This window comes from Anguilla anguilla, chromosome 13 (assembly GCF_013347855.1).
Source record: "Anguilla anguilla isolate fAngAng1 chromosome 13, fAngAng1.pri, whole genome shotgun sequence".
In the NCBI taxonomy this organism is placed as follows: Eukaryota; Metazoa; Chordata; class Actinopteri; order Anguilliformes; family Anguillidae; genus Anguilla; species Anguilla anguilla.
Window position 1 is genome coordinate 33,413,632 of NC_049213.1, and position 14,672 is coordinate 33,428,303.

Sequence of the window (14,672 nt, forward strand, 5' to 3'; positions counted from 1 at the left end):
TAAATAATGTGCAGGCTGTGCTCTGAAGATAGTCATACTTTTTGTTTTTTTAACTGTTCTAAAAAAATCATAAATATATTTCTTCTTATTAATTACTACCTTTACAAAAACTGGAAATTGTAGCGTGTATAGTAGGATATACGGTTCCTCTACAGGGGACAAAAATGAATTGCCGGGACTCTGGAGGATATTGGCCCTACATGGATATAAAGAAAAACAACACCAATATATTGTGTTGCAATAACACCAGCAACAGTTCTCTCATTTGTGCAGGTCGGCAGAAACAGTGACTCTCCAGATCAACGTGAAGAACCAGGACTTCCACAAGCACAAATGGGTGTCAACATCTGAAGCACTCTACATCCAGCCTTCACTGTGTCACTCACCTTTTTGCCCTGTATGAATTTGATCCAGAACTCTGCAACTTGACCCAGAACACTACCCAAGCTATGCACATTGTGTACAGGGCTGTTGTGGAGCATGTGGTGCGCAAACCCCTTGCATGTGTCTGGCAATGTAAGGTGAAGCACACTGGCTTCCCATGTCATCATCACCCCCCTGGCGTATTCACAGGATTAACCCTGTAAGGTTTAAATTCACAAATATGTGATTTGAAACTCAACATTCTAATGCTGATAGAATTTTCTTAACTGAACATACCTGATGTAGAAATCATGCTGATGTAGAAATCACTAACGAAAACAATTGAGTTCTGGAACACTGCCTTAGAATTCTGGAGAAAAAAAAAACATTCCAAAAAACCTACTCTTCAAAGAGTTTAGCATGGTCCTGAAGCTGTTTTTATCGGCCAAGAACGGGCACAGCCACACCTTAACGTCAACTAGTTGCCAAGACAGTGACATTCTGCAGTGTTGTTTTAAAGGCTTTGAGTGCAATCTGTTCCCAATAGCTGGTCCAAAGTCAACACAGCCATCACTTGGTCCTGCATTTTTTGTGTGTGTGTAAAATGTGGATAGTGATCCAGGCACAGAATGAGTTACTTACGGACGCCCTTTCCCTCAGCTTCCTTCAAATGAAATAGTCAGCTTGACAAGGGTTGAGAATACAGGTACCTCTTAAAAGTGCCCACAGTCTTTCCCTAATGCACTTGGTCCCCCTGCTGTTGATATACAGCCTGCTGGCACATGATATTCAGTCCAGGAAGGGCCAACCTATTCTCTAGGCATGAACATTGAGTGGCAGAATTCTTTAAATCGGATTTTGTGTATTTGTAATTCTGATAATGGGTGTTTACTCTAAATAACTACTTAACCTTTAATACACAATCGCGATATAAAACAATCTGTAACATAAGCCATTTATAAAGGAAGTATGAATGAATGCACATGAGTAGAATAACATATATTTTGTGTATATGTTGTGTATATTCAATGTATCCATATTAAGAGGAAGATCCCATATATTGTGTTTTAACATTTTAACATTATTTTGTTACAAAGATCTCTCCGGTCTAAAACTCACAAGAGGGCCTCCTACAATAGAATGTGTGCGACTGTTTACAAACCGTCGCATCCGGCGCTGATAATTCCTTCGGAAATGGCGGGGGGTCAGGGGGCACATCCTCCGAGGTCAGTGTCTGCTGCAGCCTTGTGTCCTAACTGGATTAGCCTCATTACCAAGATGCAGAAGTAGAATTTGCAAGAGCTGAATATACCGGTGGTATCAAGGTAAGGGTGGTCTTTTCAGCATTTTATTCGTGTGTTTTCTTACCCTTGCCGTGTTTTTTTTTTTAGGGTTGGTGAATGTGTAGCTCGGCCTGTGTTGGTCAGCTTGTTTTGGTTCTGATAAGGCCGGCTGGCCTTTGACAGTGATTGAAGGCAGCCCAGCTCAGCGTCCGTCTTGCCCGTACTCTGTTGCTGCTGCCAAGCCAGCCCTGTGTACGCAGTCTTAAAGAACACAAGCTGCTCTGAGGTCATAAATTAAACGCTGCATCTTCTTTGCTTACAAGCATGTCTGAAAAGCATGCGCATGACTCATATCTTGGCTGTGGTGGTTAAGCCAATGTTGTGGTGAGCGTGTGCCAGTTAATGGCCAGGAAGCAATTCCCTGCATTTTCAAGTATGTTCTTGAGAGTGAATACATCACATTGTTGCGGGGGGGGGAGGAGACCCATACATCAAGCAAAGGGTAGACCTTACTAGATTTTTGTTAGCCAGGCCCCAGATTGAGGTCCATGCGCCGAGAGTGTAGGCTCCACCATTTCCTTTGCCCCACCTCCTCTCCACAGTGGCTGCCATGCGTCTGTATTAGAGAGACAGAATTCAGCCGGTCACAGAATAAACAGCTGCTGAGAAACAGAGGGATGGGGTTGGGTGGAGAGTGGAACAAACAGAGCTACAATTACTTCTGACACGGTGTGGGGCAGTATATCATAGCAAGCGCAGTAAATATCAGTGCATGTCTGGATTCATTCTGCTCTCCAAACCAGGTAAGAACTGTATGATCTGGGTGTGAAAGGATATTTATTTTGTTAATATGTGCCATGTTGTTGTTCAGAAATTTTTGTTGTTTAGAAAAACCGTAGTTTGCAGTTTTCTGCACTAACCTATGGGTGATTCAGAGATTCACACACAGATTAATGTACACATTTGAGCTATGCTGATAATGATGATGATTTATTTTTTTGTCATGATAATAAATGACTACTTCATAGTGGGGCCAATTTCCTGAACCTTGTTCCTAGTTTGACAGGGTAGTTTGCTTTAGGATTTTTGCACATGTGCCAGACAGAGTGTATTACTCCCAACTAAAACCAGGACACCTGAAACTTAGTTTGGACATTATACATAATGCTGGCTGTTATTGTGCCCTCACCATCTTGAAGATTTTGCCACGGTGTTATGCTGGGAATTGGACACCTGTATAACAACATCCAGTTTTAGATAAAATGGGAATAATGGGTGGCTGTTGCTTTAGACACTGTGATCATGCTGGCTCATTGATAGGCTTGAGGCCACGGCAGTCAGTCTGCCCAGTGTACACCTACTGGGCATCATATTGTGTGGCACTAAGGTCTGCCTTTGTATGGAGTGGTGATATGCTGCAGAACCACTGGCCACAGTCTCTCCTGCACACTTACCTCCTGTCTCTGTATAATTGAGCAATTTTAATGCTCTTTCCTTGTTGTCATTTTTCCAAACGATGCTGCAGGACGTGTCTGTGTTAGCATAGCTTTATGGTTAGGGAACTGGCCTTATAACTCTAAGTTTGCAGGTTCAGTTTTCTGGCTGGGGCACAGCTGTTGCATTCATGAGTGAGGTTCCTAACTTGAATTGCTTCAGTAAAACGTCCAGCCTCAAAAATAGTTTGTATCTCAAATAATGTAATCTGTGTGAATCGCTTTGGATAAGAGTGTCTGCATGCAATGCTGTCTTTAGTGGTGTTCGTTTGTGTTTGTTCAAGTACAAGGTTTCCTCCTCTCTTTGTATTGTACAAACACAATATAAAGCATGACAAGCCTCTTCTTCCCCTAAACTAGCTTTTTTTCTTCTTTTTTTGTAACAGCCTTTTGATCAATTAAGGTTGCTGAAAATATGTGCTTACATTCTTTCCTATTTCCCCCCTTGAATATGTTAGTCATTAAACGTGTTTAATTAATAACCACAAATAGCTACAATTCTTTGGTTTTAACTGCAGTTGGAACAAAAACAACATACACAGAAGGAGTGAGAATCCCTGCTCTAAACTCTACCCCTTAAGGTAAAGAGAGTAGCACTGCTAAGACACTCACTTCCACGTGATCTCTATTTTTTGGTTCTCAGTAAACGTACTTGGAAAAGTACTTTACTCCTTACAAGTGAACAGAGCATTCAACTGCATGAATCATCTCCAATCATTTCTGAGCTAGTCTAAATTGAGACTCCATTAGTCTTTCAAAAGTCCATTATGGATGCATGAAGTACTTGTTTTGACAAGGTTTCCACAGTGAGTTGAGGAAAAAAAAGGCACATGAGAACCCTGTGGTCTCAATGAGTGAGTGTCGATGTCCTCCTTGGAAGATCTCCTTTGGCGAACTGCATTAAGCATCGGTGCCAAGCTTAAACCTCAAAGTAACGAGTGTCAATTTGTCTAATATTCATCGCTTAATTTCCCCTGACCCAACTGGCCCAACTGGGCAATTGCCATATACAGATTAACTGAGGCAATTCCAAAAATGGGAAGCTATAAAATGCTTCTGGAGGTACTCTGCATGCACATTATATTTCAGCTGAACTACAGTATATAAATAGCAAGAAAATGTTTAAAATGTGTCACTGAACCCCTGAGAAATTAACTTTGACCGTTCCATAATGGAATGAAACGTCAAACAAGTGCTGTGTTAACATGATGAGAAGCTGCTGTAATCTGTTATTCTCACCTTCCCTTTGAGAGTCATCATCAGCATCATCATCATCATCATCATCACCATCATCATCATCACCACCATCATCATCGTCATCATCATCATCACCATCATCATCATCATCATCATCATCATCATCATCATCATCATCATCATCATCATCAGTGACACTTTGTGGTCTGCAGCAGTGCACATTCCTGACTCAGATCTCAGCCTATGTCCACTACAGGAGCCCGCTGCCTGTGTTATGAATGACCAGGTAAGTTTTAATCTAAATCACGTTTATATTTCAGTTAGATCCAGTTAGCAGAACTGGATGATACAAAACAAAGCACATTAAAGTAGGTTGACCAGAGCCAGAGTCCTGCTACTGCTAAGGATGACTAACGCTCTTAGAACCTCCTACTGTGTAATATGTTGTGTTTAAACCATTTATATTCAACTGCACAGTCAACGACTCTGTGAAATGTATTCACTTAATCTCCCAAAAATGTAGTGTTAAGGTGTCCGTAGTAGAATATATGTTTTATCTCAATAGAACAACCTGTACTAATGGGGGATAAATAAAAAATATGTATTAATTGCTCTAAGATACTTGATAGAATTGATAGACAAGGGGGTTGAGGTTGAGGAAAATGAGATGCAAAGTGAAAAGGTGGGGCTTCAGTCTACTTTGGGAGATGGTTTTAAAACATCTGCCATTCTGGTCATTGTGTGAAACTTCTTTTACGTCCTCTTTCTTTTCTTCTGACCATCATTACATCTACATAACTCCTTGTGTAACTTCTGCACGAAACAATCTCATGATCAAAAAAAAACAGGGCGGGGCGGGGGGGGGGAGGCTTGGAATTTACCGAGGCATTTACCACAGAGAGAGATCTAGGACAGCTCTCTCTTCTCATTCGCCATCGCCGTACCTCCGGCTCTGAAGGGGTTAACTGCGGAGCTGTGGAGCGCGGAGAATCTTCTCAGGAACACACCGCCCAGCGGGGTGCGTCGTACGCCCACAGCGCCGGCCGAGGGAACGAGTAAAAATTCACTTCCGTAAAAGGCCCTCTCTCCCACGCTCCTCATGCCACAGCTATGCGTTCTCGCCTTCGCCAGGGTCGGTGTAAATCAGTCTGTCTGCAGGGACAGGCTCAGAATGCCCAGAAATGGTTCACGCTCGCATTTGCATTGGCATTTGAATTTGCGCTGCATTTGCATTGCATTTGGTTGAAGCTAAAGCAAATTAAGTAATGCAGATTTGCAATAAACTTGTATTTCACGGGCAAATAGCAGAACAGATTTTGTTTTTCCTTCACTGTTTCGGATGCATACAAATTATGGCATACTTTTCTTGCTTTTAATATGTGTGCTTGGGAGATACAAGTCAAAATGCCAAAATGCATAGCATACAAATTGATTGCGGTAATTGTTGCAACAGGTGGGACAGTGCCATTGTATCATTGAACAAGGGGCCTTAGATATGCAGTTTACTGAATGGATAATGTATAAGAAATGTCATTGTGTACATTGTGCTGCATAAGAAAATATATTAAGCGAACTAATAATGTGTATTAATTCATGTCTAATAATAATGACAGTATATCTGTGACTGTGAGAGAGGTTACTTTCCATGTAAAAAAAAAAGCAAAGGTATTCCAACCACTGGCAAAGATTATTTTCTCACAGAACAGCAGAGTATTTTTAACTGAGCGACATGATTGGTAGAATTATGATAAATGTTTTGGGAAGTGGGACGTACTTTTCTAAATGCAGAGTCCTTAAAATTTGAATGCACCATGTTTTTTTTTTTTGTTTGGTTTTGTTTTTGTCGTCACTGTACCAAAAATATTATTGCTGAAATGACAGGATTTGAAGCCCCTACGAGACTGGAGAGTGAAGGACAGGAAAGAGCCGTTTCCATAGAAATGAAACATCTGCTGTTATTTCGCATTTAGTCCCTCTCAGGCCCTCTCTTGTCACCGGATGTGAAGTAACTGACTGGTCTGTGGAGACTGTTTTCTGTGCTTTCTTTTTTTTTCATTCTTGGCTGTAAACTGCCATTTTCGCTGGTTCTCTAGCCCTCGGCAGGAGAACAGAAGCCCGGAGACTATGGCAGCATCCTGGGGGACAGCGACGACAGCGGGGAAGGTATGAAATCCCACCCTGGGGTGCCTGGATCTGGACAAAATAAGGCACATGAAAAAACACAAAAATGGAATAATTAAAGTGCAGGGATCAGGCTCTGCATTTATTGTAATCAGCTGACGTTATGGTGTTTTGCTTCACCTGGAGAGTTTTTGTTTAAAACTCCTTGAGGTGTAAGATCACAAACATGTGATTGGAATGTTCTTAACTGAACATTCTAATGCTGATGGTGATTGAAAGCAATGGAGTTCTAAAATGTTGACTTAGAATGTTGAAAAAACATTCCAATTGGAGGGTTAAGACTCATGATTTATTCATTGAAATGGACAAAATCGTTACATGCCAAAAACAGGAATTCCTTTCCTATGTCTAGATGCCATTTAATTTTAAATGTACATTTAGTACTCTGTCAAAGTTTTAATATTTTGCTGTGCATTTCTTGTAGAAATGCCATCTTTGCTTACATCGTGCAATTTCTCCTTCTGGCGCCTGTTCATTAAAGTTGCATGACGCGTGCCTCATGCTGTCAGAACTGCTGTGTTTTGCCTGGTTTCAGATTAACAAAATTCACAAATTCCTTCACAGCAACCTGGAATAAAAGCTGACAAAATGTCATCAGTGAATGAACAGCTGCTTGACACGGACTCTTAGGCTCAGAACGGTTTAACAATGTCAAACCGAAGGCAGGTTGCAGTTTCACATTTCTCCCACACGATGGCAGAATTGCGCAGAGTGAGTCTCATTTCCTGCGTGTTGCTGTGGCTCGCGTTCACGTGCGGCAGCGGAGATTGACGCTAATGGTGAATGAGCCGTCCTCCTTGTTTCACAGAGCTCAGCGCGGAGAGTGTGCTGGAGTCGTCCTGGGAGAACCTCCCCATGCTGGAGCGCCTAGGACTCAGCAGGTGTGTAGGCTTTCCACAGCCACTCACACAGAACCCCGTTTATGTTTTTATTATGCTTTCACAAACGGAGGCTCGCAGCCATCTCTCTCTCTCTCTCTCTCTCTCTCTCTCTCTCTCTCTCCCTCTCCCTCTCTCTCTCTCTCTGTATGTTTGTTTCTCTTTCTTTCTCTCACTCCCTTTCTGATTACTTCCTTATCTCTGAAAACTGAAAACTGATAATGCTTGAGTAGTAGGGTGTGCTTTTTTTCAGAAACTGTTTTTGACTCTGTCAGGCAGGGAACATTGTGTTTTTGTGTAAGAATCCAGTTACATTTTTTCAATAAATTTTAACATGTGGTTTTTTAAATATATATATATTATATACTGTATATATTTGTCAATGCTTGGTCGTTTTTTTGTCAATTCTCTCACTCTCTCACTTTCTCTCTCTTTCTCACTCTCTCTGTCACTCAGTATGGAGATGACAGAACAAGAGGTGGAGGTGAGCGTCTTTCACAGATGGCTAATCACTGCATTGCTGTTGCGTTGCTTAATAAGAAAACACTTCCTGTTTAAATTGACTTTCTTCTCAAAGGTGAATCCCCATTGTTACTGGGTGTGCCACACTAAACTGGCGACTCTGCCTACAGGACTCCTTCGTGCAGCTGGCCCTGGCCTTCCGCTGTGACCAGTACACTCTGAAGAGGCGGCTGCAGGCCGAGGAGCACGACCGCTCTGTGGCTGAGGAGAACCTCCATCAGGAACTGGAGAGGACCAAGGACACGCTGCAGGTGAGCCTCCCCCCCCACCCCCCCCCCCCCCCCCCACATCCCCCCAACACCCCCCTCACATCCCCCCCACACATCCCCCCACATCCCCCAACACCCCCCCACATCCCCCCACATCCCCTCCCACCCCCACATCCCCCCAACACCCCCCCCACATCCCCACCCCACCCCCACATCCCCCACACCCCCCCCCCACATCCCACGCACTGCGGTTTTATCCCTCACAAAGCAAATCAAATACGATTTTAAATAAGAAAATGTACAGCCGGCTGCCCCATGGTGTGGATCGAACCCTGACCGAGATGGTGCCGGGATGTAGCCGGGAATCGCACTTTGGAGAGGTGTAACTGTCCATCGTGTCACCCAGAGATTTCCAAACCCGTTGCCCAAGTAATGAAATCCTAGAATTCCTCAAGAGAGGAGTTTTCTGATGTCAGATAAACTATCTGTGTCGGCAAAACCGGTTTTTCTACACGCATAAAAATGCCTCAGCTTTGCCAGTTCATGCCATCTGATCCTGGCATGTCACCTCCTCTCCGTGCCCGCCTTCGCATTTCCTTATTATGTTATGTAATCAATCTCTGTAATTCCCAACATGGGCTTAAAGTCCAAAACAATTTGTACGGGTACCTGAAGTATGTTCTTTTATCTGATGACAGCTCTTGTATTTTATTTGACAATATTTGCCATCGATGTATTTAAAAAATAGGTTTTTTTAAACCTGGACTCTCTGTCCTGGAATGCATATCTTTTAAAAAAAAAAGTATATTGCATAAATACAAATACCTCAAATTATAATCTATAACATATGTAAATAACTGCATGTATGCATGTGGCTTGTGACATAAATCCTCTTGTTGATATTATGTACATTTGTGCTATGAATTTATGACAGATTTTCTCCTGTGATAGTTGAGAAAAGGTATCTATGACTGTGTACTTTTTCCAATTTTTTGGTAGATGATTACCCTTACTGTACTTATAGTATGTACTATTCTGTACCCATGCCTCTGTTCTATCAGCTCAGTCTGTATCTGCCCATGATGTTCCTACACGTTGGCCTGGATAAGATTGTCTATTCAAAAATAATATGGTTATGCAGGTAAAATATTTACAGAAATGAGTATTGTACTAATGTTTAGGCTTGTGTGTGTCTAGTCCCTTAAGGTGAGGTGTCAGGACAGGGAACGCACAGCGGTCCTGGAGAAACTAGAGCTCAGTTTGGAGAACATTGGAGGAACGATGGAGGAGATTGTTACCGCTGCTGAACAGCTGGGCACTGTGCACCAGGTACGCTCTGACAGCTTCCACCTTTATAAGGAAGTGAGCAGGGGGGTGGGGGGTGTGCTCCAGTCTCGTAGCTGAAATCTGGGTCTGGATGTGTCAGGAGGCCCGTGTGACCCACGCAGTGGAGCTGATGGTGTCCCACGTGCAGAACCTGAGCCGTCGCCATGCCACGGAGAGTTCCGAGCTGGAGGAGACCAGGCGGCTGGTGCACAGGACGCGCGGCCGTATGTACAGTGATTCCACAGGCAAGTGCTGCCACCTAGCGGCCCGGGGGACTGAAACGACTCCGTACTTTGACACAAATGTGGGGGTTTTAAAACTCCTGGGGATCCTCTGAAAAATGTGGAATACATGTTGCCTATATTTCCATGTAACATAAATGACTGAATTCAAAGGTTGTGTCCAGTTCACACATTCTTGGTTGTACTGTGATCATTGTAATTACTCAATATTCATATTGTACTGAATATTTGCAAGTCTTATGGAGATCCATGAGAAAATAGCGAACAGATTATTTACAGTATAATGAATGGATCCATGCACAAGTGTATTAAATGCAATGGATGGGGATCCATAGCCACAAGGTGGTAATGCCTGGGGGCCTTTGGATTAAAATGTCTGGGAAAGTTCAAAGAAATGTGACAAATTAGGGTCTTTGCAAGGGGTTTTAAAAGAGGTGGTCAGTAGGGAGTACCTTCTTGCCTCCAAGTATATTTTTTACACCACATCCTATTATATTGGTGCATTGACCATGATGATTTGTCTGCAGGTATCACACAAATTTAACCAAAAAAGTGCTGTGGCACCAACCCCCTCCCCCCCTCAATTTTCCTGTACTATTGTAATAAGTGCAAATCTCTGCTGGCTATATGTGCATATGTGCAGTAACCTAGAATTGTTTTCTGATATTGCAGATGATGGCGATATCAGACACTGTCTCATAAGGCAACCATCCCAGCAGGTAATAACACAGCAGCATTTGTAAGCGACTGCTTTTCAAGCAGCTGACCAGGTAGCAAAAGTGACTAAGTTTCTGATCAGTTAAACTGTACTTCAGTTTGGGACTTCCACTAGCCTGTGTTACATATGAACTCCTTTCAGCTACATGCTAAATTATGTCATTTACTTTTTTTAAATTTAGTTATGAAGTACTGGTAATATTTTCTTATATTTTTGTACACTTCATGTGTGAACTGTTAGAGTGGTTTTTGTGCACGTGGACTGCCAAACCATGCAAATTAATGCATGTCTGAACTTCCCACCCACATTAACCCTGAAAATGACCTCTCATTTTTTATTCTTTCTTAGTATCTCACTCGCAGAAGAGTTAGCATCACGCTAATACCAACAATGGCTCAGGTAAACATGGCTGAATTATCTTTTTTTGCAAGACCAGTAATTTCTATATGTGAACAAATTTGGGTGATGAAGCACAATGTGGTATTAATTATTTATTAAAAGGAGAGGGAGAATATATTTGGAGATACTCAAAAGAATCTTAATTAATTTGGGTGAGATTGTAAGCAAGGTGGCAAACTTAATTGAGTTTATCTGTTTTAATACTGAGATCCATCACCTTGAAACACTTAATACAGTGATGTGTCCTTTGGTCAGGATCGAATCCTGAAACACATATGTTGCAATTGAAATGTCTGAAATGTCTTTGTTGTTATTCTAAATGTTTTCAAGTAAAATTCATGAAGTTTTCTTTCTCTTCCTTGGGGTTGTTATGGATGTAATCTGTATGCATTCATATTAACTAGCATAGTTACCCTGCGCTAGTGCTTTAGCACCTTTCCCCACTGTCTGGGATTGTTGTCACCCAGGATGGGCACTGTTGCTCATATTAATCCGGTGAATGCACCTGTGTTTCTCCAACATTGTTATCTGCTCTCGATAAGAGTGTCTGTTAAGGGAATTTAATGGAAATATATGTGTACTGTAAATGGACGTGTGCGTGTAAGTTGTTTGCAGTGCATTGTGGGAGTGCGATGCTTAAACCTGCACTCTGATTTATTTATCTCCTCCACAGATCAATGACCTGGAGTCAAAATTACCTGAAACTGTCACGACCAATGGGGATGCTGACTCTGTGGGATCAGAGAAAGCAATTGGGTGGGTGAGTGGGTAGTCTTTGGGGGAGGGGCAGCTGTTTATCAGATACATTTCATAGGAACATATCATCCAATTCATCTCAATAACCTAGGCACATTCAAGAAAAAATTAAATGAATCATATTTTTAAATGTATTTTCACTGCAACCTGGTTTTTGGCATCCACTTGTATTTTGTCTAAAAAAATTTTAAAAATCTTTAAACTTGTTTTTGGCTGGGTCTCCGAAGGTTATAAACCTAAGAATACATAATGATGACAACAGCGTATGTAGCCTGTGTAAGCTTGTCATGTACATTCAGTACATATAGAGTATTCAGCATTGGGAAAATGCCCAGAGAGTTCATTACCTTTACTATGTGACTTGGCAAGCATTGACAACTGTCAGTGTAAAACATGCTTCTTGATCTCACCTCTCACAAATTTCTACTGATACCCTCATGTTCTTTTGACTGAACTCAAACTGAAAATCTTGTTATTTGCTTTGTTCTCTTTTACAAATTTAAAAATCTCAGTTATATCCCCCTGAGGCTAAATTACTCAACTTGAACAGATTTAGGCTGGGATTCAATCAACATATGGCATTAACTTTGGCTAAATATTAAATACAAAATTATATTTCTTTCAATAATCAGAACTAATTCAGCATACAATAACATTTGTGTTTAATTGTCAATCAAAGTTACGGACAAATATGGATTTAATACAGACCTAAGTATTTCCTCCTGACTTCCACATTTAATAAATTGAACCAATTCAATTGCCATTTTTAGTTTTTCATGGCCTTCATATTATATTTCTCATGATTTCTAAAACAAATATAAATGTCACAGGTGTTCGTGTGCACAAAGTCTGTGCATGTGGTCGGGACTTATCTTCTCTGTCCTTCTAGACTACCCGGTTCCTCGAAAGAAATTTTGTCGAAGACCTGCCTCCCTGAATCCCGAGAGGACAGCCCCCCTGCAAAACAGCTGGGGCTGCCCACAAACAGCCCTCAAGAAGAAGAAGATCCTGACACCAGTTATGTTAAAAGGTACAACTTACAGCAAGTGGTTCCATTCCACATCCACATTTTACAATGTCAACGTAATTGCACATTTGCGCCTGTTCATCTTTTGGCCCCTGTATTGTGTTTGCATGCCTGTGACTGATCTGAGTGGATGCCTTCTCTTAAAGTGTTGTGTTTTTTTGGGGGGTAATTTCATTGTTCTGAAAGATAATCTTTCCGGCTACGAGGCACGGGCCCTGTGCTGTGGGTATGATGTCTCCTGGTCATTGGCCAACAGATCCCAACATAGGATATGGAGTGCCAGTCTGTCACAGGAGCGTGTGTTGTGTGTGTCTATTTGTCAGCCCTCTGTTTGCAAAGGACAGTGGGTAATGTAGTCCTGTTGGTTAGTCCATTACAGGACACTCTGTGTCACAGGAGGAAGTATGTGGCAGCAAAGGAAGCTGAGGAAGTGGAGTCGGAGGAAGACCAGGGCTTGGGCACAGGGAGCGACCTCCAGTTCAGTGACTCCGAACAAGTTTCCTCTGAATTGTATGTGACCTATGACCTGCGGATAGATTCTTTGCCTCTGCTAAATTTCTTTGACACAGCATGCTTAGCATTGGAATTATGTTATGAGAGCAGGCAGTCGATATAGTAAGTTGGGCCACCTGGAGCTATTTATGCGTAAGTGAGTGCTTTATCAATTTTCCTTATGTGCTTTCAGTCAGATTGCTGATAACAATCTCTTTTTTTTGCCTAGATCTACACCCTTGAATGAAGAGCGCCCCCCAATGGCCTGGCTGTCTCACTGCTACTGGACACTTCTCTGGATTTTTCTGATTGCACTTTACTTAGTGATACTGTTGGGAGTGTTACTCTGGCGCCTAAGAGCTCCCCTCTTCTGGCTATGATTCCCCTGTACTGATGCACCAGCTACGAGAGGCACTCAGCTGCTCAAGATTGCATGCAAATTTGACTCTGAGAAAAAAGGACCGAGGTGCTGCTGACATCCAAGGTCACCATGACTACCGTCTATCGAATGTACCCAGTAGAATGCGTGATGTAACAGACCTGCATTGACTCAGTTAAATCTTTAAGGAGTAAAGTCGCAAATTTGTGATTAGAATGTTCTTAAGTGAACATTCCAATGCTGATGTAACAATCACTATTGGTAATTGAATGCATTGGAGTTCTAGAACACTGGCTTAGACTTTTGAAAAAACATTCCTAAAAACCTACCCTTCAAAAGGACAAGGAAATGAAACACATTTGTAGTCAACATTAGTTAATTATTTTCAGGAAAGCCTTGGCACTATGGACATACAGGCAGTCCTTCCAGAAGCCCTGGGTTTTTCCACTGGTCTGCAGGCGAGGAGTGCTCCCTGACTGGCCAAATCCAGCAGCAGCCTTGCTATCCCTGGAGGTCTCGCATCCAAGAATTTATCTTCACAATGCAAAGATATATTATGTGTCATATTTTTGAAATCTTTTTTGTCACTAATAACTTTCTCAAGGTGTTTTTATAATATTTAAAGCATCAATTTTAGAGACATCAAGGAGAGTAAAGACTTCCAGTGTAATTTCTGAGAAGGTTGGCCTGGACTGTACGGAGGTGGAAAGGACTTAATCTACAGTGCGTTCAGTTACACACACGGTTTATTTTGAACTGCTGCATTTAAACACTTGTAGTTGAACCACAGATTCTTGAGACTATCCAGATTGAACATTGACATTTCACGTTGACATTAAAATCATATTTCTCCCTGTATGCTGACAACATTGTTTACATTTTAGAAATCTGGCCCTCAGTCCTTAATACTGTTTAATGGCTGTTTGTCTTCGTATAAAACAATTAATCAAAGTCATTGTAAGATGTCTCAACACTCCTGCTCACAACTTTCTTATTTCATCAGAGAATTGAGAATATCTCGCAGTATTTAATTAAGTGACCACCTTCACGCTTTACCATTCTAGGACCTGGTACTTGTTATTTTTTTAATCTTGGAATCTAATCTACCCTTTGAGTGAAGTTCCTTTATCCTCTGAAGTCTTGGCCCACCAATGAATGCATTATACTGTAAGTTTGTGCAGATTGCTTATTTGACTTATTGTCCTAT

The 14,672-nt window shown here is 41.8% G+C and overlaps 1 protein-coding gene across 1 annotated transcript; it reads left to right on the forward strand.

Annotated features, from left to right (window-relative positions):
- Nucleotides 1-4,469: 4,469 nt before the first annotated feature.
- On the forward strand, nt 4,470-14,323 carry si:ch73-352p18.4 (inositol 1,4,5-triphosphate receptor associated 2). Its single transcript, XM_035386966.1, has 13 exons — nt 4,470-4,622; nt 6,430-6,499; nt 7,326-7,398; nt 7,852-7,879; nt 8,028-8,168; nt 9,324-9,455; nt 9,553-9,697; nt 10,367-10,413; nt 10,761-10,811; nt 11,485-11,567; nt 12,457-12,597; nt 12,991-13,104; nt 13,316-14,323. Exons 1-13 carry the CDS (start codon nt 4,611-4,613, stop codon nt 13,464-13,466), a joined length of 1,188 nt encoding a protein of 395 aa, XP_035242857.1. The 5' UTR covers nt 4,470-4,610; the 3' UTR covers nt 13,467-14,323.
- The last annotated feature ends 349 nt before the right edge of the window (nt 14,324-14,672 follow it).

Excerpts from the sequence above, each read along its gene's own strand:
- si:ch73-352p18.4 (XM_035386966.1), top strand. Across the intron at positions 7,399-7,851 it reads GAGCGCCTAGGACTCAGCAG|TATGGAGATGACAGAACAAG; the intron begins GTGTGTAGGCTT and ends TCTGTCACTCAG. Across the intron at positions 11,568-12,456 it reads GGATCAGAGAAAGCAATTGG|ACTACCCGGTTCCTCGAAAG; the intron begins GTGGGTGAGTGG and ends CTGTCCTTCTAG.